Genomic DNA, 8193 nt, shown 5'->3' on the forward strand with positions numbered 1-8193 from the left:
CAAATATGAAATAAATTTGTTGAATTTATAGTCAATTTAGTTCTAAAATTTAGGATTGAACAAGTATATTTGTTAAATTTTTTATTTAGTACTGAGTACATACTACCTGAATTAAAAGAGTTATGATGATCCTTTTGATTAGAAACCCTAACAGAGAAAAAGTACGTACTCCGTACTCAGAGAGAATGAGAGAAGGAGAGAGCGGGAGCGAGCGATTGAAGGTGAAACACGGTGAGAAGGATGGCCATGCCATCGGAAGAGATAAGGGGAGAGCGTGGGAGGGTGTGTATCCGGTGTTAAAGAGGATTCTTCTCGAGAGAGTTTAGAAAAGCCATCTAAGGTCTCTTTTAGAGATAAGGTCATTGGTGTAGAAAAAATCTAAGGCATTTGCATTAGTAGGGTCTTTATTTGGGGATGGTATTGCGACGGTTATCTAACGAGATAGATTATGTTCACATTTCTAATTCGAATCTCCGGATACAGGATATTTGGTCGGTTGGTAGGTGGCATTTAGATACTCTTTATTCTCATTTATCTCAAAATCTGAAAGGTAATATTCTCTCTTACAATTCAGATGTGCAAGTAGGTCCGAAAGTGGGTTGGTATTAGTTTGGGTTTGTTGCCAAAGTCTATGACTCACGCAATGGTTAATTGTGGTTGTGTAAGAAGCTTTTTGGTTGGGAGGAGCGAGAGAATTGGTTTTGGCTTTGGCATCAACTTGTTCCGGAAAAGTACAAGTTTTTGGTTTGGTTGTGTCTTAAGGAGGCTCTTCCTACTGCAAGTTTTCACTTTAGAAGAGGGATGTCATCATCGGATAGGTGCCCAAAATATCTTTCTAACCAGGAATCGTTTTTATATTGTATTCGGGATTGTCCAAAAGCTTAGCTTGTATGGCGTATGTTGGATATTTCTTGTTATCCTTTGGATTTGAAGAACTGGTTCTTGTATTTCAAGTTCTTTTCGGGACTTTAGTGGGTATGGTGAGTAAGAAATAATGACATCTTTAATCCTCATGAAATTTGGCCTCCGAAAAAAGTGATTAATTGTGATAGTGTTGGTTTTGCTTGTATTATTAGAGATTGTAATGAGAGTTGGCAAATGGGGGTGTTTGGGAGTGATTGAGAGTAATAGTATTCTTTAAGGGAAGTTGTTTGCTATTTGGAGAGGATATCTCTTAGTTTGGAATGTGAGTCAACGAGATGTTATTTGTGAGACAGATTGTGTGGAAGTATTTAATCTTGTTACTAATCACCAAGATGGTTTTGGGTTTATTGATCCATTGGTGCTCAAAATAAGAGATACCATGCATTGGAATTGGCGTGTTGACTTTCGTTTGATTATGAGAGATGCAAACACGGTGGCAGATACTATGGCAAAGATGGCGATAAAGTTACAACTTTTTCATGTAGAGCTTCCTTTACCTTGGGAGGAGTTTAAGAGTAGTCTTAAAAAGGACTATCCCTCTATTTAAGCAGATCCTTTGTTTTGCTTTTTTTTGTTTAGTTTATTTCAGTCACCAAACAAAAAAAAATTATGATGAATAATAGATTAACTTACTAGTCTTATTTTTTAATGGTTTATCTATATAAATGTAATTGATTATTTTAATATTGTAATTTATTTCATATTTGATATTATATAAAAATAAATTATTCTTAAACTTGAAGAAAGAATCAGGGTCATCATTGAGATTCCCTTGATCAAAATGACAGAGAACTTAAATGAAATGAGCCCATAGTAAGAGAAGGCATAGTCTGAAAAAAAAATGAGAACAAAAATAAATAAATAAACACAACATCCCAAGACCCCAACCTATGTTGCGCCATACATAAAAAAGGCAAACCAAAGTTTCATCCAATAATTCATACTCCATGAAAAATGAACTAAATCCACACTAAAGCATAAACCGCTAGAATTCCTGTAGCGGTTTATGCATGTTTGCAAATCACACATAAACCGCGACACACCTACCTTGCTTCGAATGTAAACTGCGACACTTCTGTAGCGGATTACGTGTATTCGTGAACTGCAAGATCCCTGTCGCGATTTATATAATTTATAGAAAAAATGCATTTCGATATCCATTTTATAAAATGTATATTCTAGTAAATTTGGAGGTCAATTTATTTATTATGGTAAATTGTCCATACTATTTATTATTTAATATTGGACTAGTCATGCAGAGGCCATAGAGTTTTGAGCCTGAGAGACTCGACAGTTGTTCAATTGATTTCAAAGGTACAAACTTTGAATTGATTCCATTTGGTGCCGGAAGGAGAATTTGTGTGGGTATTGCCTTTGCTACACCAAATGGAGTTGCCACTTTCTCAATTGCTTTACCATTTTAATTGGAAGCTTCCCAATGGAATGAAACATGAACTTTACCATTTGGTTGATTCCAATAGTTCATTAAAACATAAGTAATATGAACTACCGAGTATATTAGGTGGCCAATGTAATCATAAATGCTATACATATGTTCCAATTTCCTTCAACGATTTTCATTTTTCTATGTAACATGATGTAGCTGGAATTATTCCTTATGCTGAAAAATTATTCAATGGATTCAACTTGGTTTACATAAAGTATACTTATCCGTCAATTATATAAGTGTATATGTAACTATGTATAAAATGTGTAATTTCATCACAAATCTTACAATAACAAGAACATATACAATCTCACAAACAAAAGGAATAGTCATGGGTTTAATTTTGATATACTGTCACATTTATTCTTTTAAATAATCATTCACGTAATTAATGTGAAATGTAGTTATTTTTACTGATGTAATATTACGTAATTGAATGCACGTACAAAATTAATTTACATTGACAATGTATTAAAATTAAATTCTTAATTTATAAACCAAAACGAGAGAAGGAAAAAGAAAACATTTTTTTGAAGCATTGTTAGTAAACAACTCAAGATAACTCTCCAACTAACTTCTACAATAAAAAAAGTAGGTTAAGTCCAAATTACCCTCATTGTAATCTTTTATATTTGGACCGTTTTCCATATTTATTGTAACAGTTGATTGTAGGATTATTTTTAGTTGTTTAAATAACAATTACGTGTAAAAGTTTTAACTTCGTCGCTAATTTTGTTTTTTCGGTAGATAAGCAAAGTTATAAATAGACATCCAAACATAAGTTATAGTGTTTTTTTTTTATGAATTTTAGTTTTAGAAGCAACAAAATGGTAAGGGAAAAGTGTTGGAAAAACTGAGGTTTAGATAAGAACGGTCTAACAGCAGAAGCACCAAAAATAATTTGTAAATAATAGTAAGTACTTAGTGAATATGGGGAAAGAAACAAAGTGCACCTAATAAATATAAATAGGGTTAAGTATGATTTTGGTCCCTAATGTAGGGGCTGAAAATTTCTTTCGTCCCTCGACTTTTTTTCGTTCAAAAATGGTCCCCAAAGTTTCAGTTTATTTTAAAATCGTCATTTTTACCAATTATATTTTTTTTATTACCAAATTACCCTTTATTAAAAAAATTATAAAATAAAATAAATATAAAATAAATAAAAAAAAAAAGAAAAAAAAGAAAGAAAGGGGGTACAGGATAGGGGCCGAGAAAGAAAGGAAAGGGGGGGGGGGGGGGGTGGCGAGAAAGAAAGAAAGGGGGGGGGGGGGGGGGGGGGGGGGAGAGAAGAGGACGCCATGCCCGCCGCACCGCCGCTGCACCGCCGCCTGCCACTTCTTCTTCTTCTTCTTCTTCTTCTTCTTCTTTCCGCCGCCGCACCGCCGCTCGTTTCTTCTTCTTCTTCTTGCCGCCGACACCACCGCCGAGTCGTTGCCCGCCGCCCGCCGCTTCTTCTTGCCGCCGCACCGCCGCCCGTTTCTTCTTCTTCTTCTTCTTCCCGCCGACACCACCGCCGCACCGCCGCCGCTTCTTCTTCTTCTATGAATTCTGTGAATTTGATTTTTTGTGAAATTTCTGGATTTGTTGTGTAATTTGTTGTGGAATATTGTTGTTGTTGAAATTTGATTTTGGAGGATTGTTGTTGCTGATTCTGGGTTCTTGATGATGATGATGATTCTGGGTTTTTGTTTGATGATGATGATGATGATTCTGGGTTTTTGTTTGATGATGATGATGATGATTCTGTTGATTTTTTGAGTTTTGGTTGGTGTGATGGATGGTGATGGAGTGGCAGTAGGTGGGGGTGGTGGTGGTGGTGGTAGTTCTGAGTTCTTATGATGATGATGATGATGATGATGATGATGATGATGGTGGTGGGTGGTGGGTGGTGGATGGTGGTAGTTCTGAGTTCTTCTGATGATGATGATGATGATGATGATGATGGTGGTGGTGGGTGGTGGGTGGTGGGTGGTGGGTGGTGGGTGGTGGTGCTGGTGCTTTGCATGATTTTGGAGAAGAAGGGATAGGGGTATTTTGGTCTGAAGGACGGTTTTAAAACAAACTGAAACTTTGGGGACCATTTTTGAGCGAAAAAAAGCCGAGGGACGAAAGAAATTTTCAGCCCCTACGTTAGGGACCAAAATCATACTTAACCCATATAAATACGTTCAGAGTTAAGATTACTGCTGTGAAAGGTAATTTCGAAAAGGAGCTGTGTCAAGAGCTTATCCCTTTTGGCTGATACACTTATTCTCCATAAGAAATCATGTTACAGCACAGCTTAATGCTTGTTTATTCTCCCATTCTTAAAAGCCAAAACCAAGTGAATTACTCAAAATAAAAGATAGGTTATTATGATCATTCCGTAACCTTCAATCCTCTTTGAAGTTATAGCAGAATAATTATGGCAATATGTTGTAGCAGATAATGGAGATTTTACTTCCCTATAACAATTGAGTTTCTATACTCCGTGCTAAGTGGTAACCCATTAAGAAATTGTTGCGTAATTTTGTACCATTTTTAAATTTGCGTATATCTCCAAATATTTAAATTTTATTTATTTAAATAAAAAACCTAAACACAAAAACTACGACAGTATCCACATCTAAAAAAGAAACCGGAAAAAAAATTAATTAATAAAAGATAAAGGAAGCATCAAAAACTACTTTCCATTTGGTGGTTCAACATTTGCGGGTTATCATCCATAGTTTTATCTACTGCATCAATCTTACTTGAACATTCACCTTTGCCAATGGTACCATCAGATAAGCCAATCATTGATGCATAAACTTCATCTTTAACAAATTCTGATTTCTTCAACAACTCGATCAAATCATCGGCGCATGCCATGTCTCCTTGTTCCTCACAAAGCTTAAAGAATGCGTCCAAGTTTGTAGCGTTTGGTCTCCAACTTTTTGAACCTTTAGCCACAAAAGCTTCTTTCAAGCAAGACAGAGATTCAGTTACCCTTTTATCTGCAATATGCAACATAGATAGAAGCTCCCAAGTACTTGGATTTGGAACTCCACCATCTTCTTTCATCCTGTCAAAGAACCTAATAGCTTTATCTGTATTGCCATTCTTAACATACCAACCTATGAGAAGGTTTCCTATTCTAGGATCATAAAATGCTTTTGCTGAAACCCATTGCTCATAGAGATTTTCTGCACCCTCAATATCATCCATTCTAACCAGGGAAGAAATAACGGAATGGTATCCCAAGTTTGGTATACTGGGAAAACTTAATTTATAGTTATTCCACACGCGATAAACTTCATCTTTCTTTCCAATACTTCCATATAAACTTAGGATATAATGATAAGGTATTCTGTCCCGACCTTCGATTTTGCTCTCAGCGTTTCTTATGCACTCTTCTGCTTTTTCGAACAGATTCATCTTAATGTAAGTTGTAGCCATTGTCGTGAATGTGGAACAGTTAGGAACTACGTTAGGATCCTTTGTCATCTGATCAAACACTTGTTCCATCTTTTCTGTTAATCCTTGAGATCCACAAGAAGATAGCCAGATATTATATGAATAGGCATCCAGCTTGATGTTGTTCTTAATCATTTCTGAAACCAACATATCAACCTGATCATAATCCTTGAAGTTCATGTACAGAGTCATCATTACATTAAATGTTAATGATTCAATTGCATGACCTTTACTCTTCATTGTGTCGAATAAAGATTCTGCCTTTTCCTTCAACTGAAACTGCACATATATATTCAAAAGGGCTCCATATGTCCTCTTGTTTTTTGCCTTATCAGGCAGCCTCAGAAAAACTGCTTCTGCACTAGGAGCTCCATGAACTTTGGCAATTAGATCTAACTGAATTGCAATGTCACTCGGAGTTATTCTATATCTCTCTGGTCTTCTGTCCATCCAATCATATACCTGCAAAATTTGGAAATTACTTTCTCAACACTGTTCATGGTAGATGTTAACACATTACAAGGTAATGAAGATTACATAATCGATCACAAACAACAATTCTGGAATCACGGTTAGCACAAGATTACAAAATGGTAATGTATGAATTACATAATAAATTATGTGGTTGTATATCTATTCATCCTATATAATTATGTGTATTATATAAATACTAACAAAAGTACACTTCTAAGAATTTAGAGCTTAAACGGAATCAATCATGCATAGTCTCACAAGTCGTAAGTCTACACTCACACTTACTCTTCTGCTTGAGAAACCTTTGATACAGACTGCAACCTCATATGGTTCTGTAGGAACTTTGCAATATGCTATAACTTTCTTGCATTGCCAAGAAGAAGAAATGTTCTTTCTTTTCTTTCTCCTATTTTAAGAGTGATCCATAGTTCAAAGATGGTTAATGTATAAGGCCCTCCTGGTAAGGCCTGGTTTGAGTTAATCCTATAACCTCAGAAATTTTATTAATCTCACAAAAGAATGAACTATACAGATGGATAGCGTTTATAGGTATACATATACGATACTACTAATTCACCAATTACCATTACCTATTACAATAACTACAATATAACGTCTTATTCCACTGCAATTCATCACCAAACTGCACACTTCAAAGTGCTATGTTGTATATTTATCTAAGCTTAGAACACTTAGCTACATTGACAACATATATTTCAGATATTTCAGTTTCATCATAAAATCAAATGCCAAAACCCCTTGAAATAAAAGTCCTAAGACAACACAATGCAAATGTATGCAACAAAATCAATGGCAATGCTACATATTTAACTCGACAATCTTGAATATCTCGATTCAGATGCAAATTAAAGCTGGATAGTGGATACACATCTACTGAAAATGCCTGCGTAGACACCGATCTATAGAATCATATCCATGTAAAAACTCAAAAGAATAATCACCAGAGAACTCATTCATGTATATGATTCAACCTCAAGGGTCAGAATTATTCCTACCAAAATATACCATCTATATTATCAGATTCCCAATAAATCAAGCTACTCAATAAAGTTAAACAAAACAAACTATACTATCAATCAATTGTTAAACTTAGCATATTAACACATATCCAAGTAGAAAGGTATATCAACAGACATTAATTCAACATAAACCGAAAAAAGAAGACAGGATTTGAACATTGCATTATACCTCAAGTGCCCTTCTATGCTTGTTGAATTTTCTCAAGTCTTTGATGACTCTACAAACATCCAATTTCTTGATCCATTTTCCTTTACTCTCCCACTGATTCAACACAGTAGAAGAATCCACTTCTGGCTTCTCAATCAACGATATCCTCTTGCATATAGCTTTCCACGCTTCAGCGGGTTTTCGCCTGTAACCCACGGTTTGGGCGTTGGAGGCAGTGCAGGTGACAGAGAGGGTGCGAGGACACGTGAGTTGCGCGTGAGGGAAGGTGGAAGAAGAAGGGTTGAAGACGGAGGGAAGTGTTGCCGAAGAATAAGAGAGGGAAGAGGAGAGAATGTGAGGAGTTTTAGGGTTTTTGAGAGACACAAATTGTTGAAGGAGCATTTTCGATAATGCACAAACACAAATGGATTCTTTTCTTTTGTTTCAGATTTTGAGGCTTTCAAGATAGCAATACACCACGAAGGAGTAAGGAAGGGGATGACGCTGCTCATAACAAATCCATTAAACCCATGCAATTCTTAAACGGTCAAAATTTGCAAACTTATTGTTTTTGTTTTTCACTTGATAGTTAAAAATAATTAAATAATTATTTTGTTAAATATATTGAATATATTAAACATTATATCATATTTGCGAAGTTAAACGTTAAAAAAATTTAATAAATAATAATTTAGTTAAATATATTAAATTTTTTAATTTTAATT

The 8193-nt window shown here is 35.2% G+C and overlaps 1 protein-coding gene across 1 annotated transcript; it reads right to left on the bottom strand.

The window, feature by feature from the left end:
• Positions 1–4891: 4891 nt before the first annotated feature.
• LOC130948031 (pentatricopeptide repeat-containing protein At1g02150-like) lies at positions 4892–7967 on the bottom strand. The gene is made up of 2 exons (XM_057876742.1): positions 7490–7967; positions 4892–6268 (listed from the first exon to the last, which is right to left on the bottom strand). Exons 1-2 carry the CDS (start codon positions 7868–7870, stop codon positions 5027–5029), a joined length of 1623 nt encoding a protein of 540 aa, XP_057732725.1. The 5' UTR covers positions 7871–7967; the 3' UTR covers positions 4892–5026.
• Positions 7968–8193: the final 226 nt, after the last annotated feature.

This window comes from Arachis stenosperma, chromosome 9 (genome assembly GCF_014773155.1).
Source record: "Arachis stenosperma cultivar V10309 chromosome 9, arast.V10309.gnm1.PFL2, whole genome shotgun sequence".
NCBI lineage: Eukaryota > Viridiplantae > Streptophyta > Magnoliopsida > Fabales > Fabaceae > Arachis > Arachis stenosperma.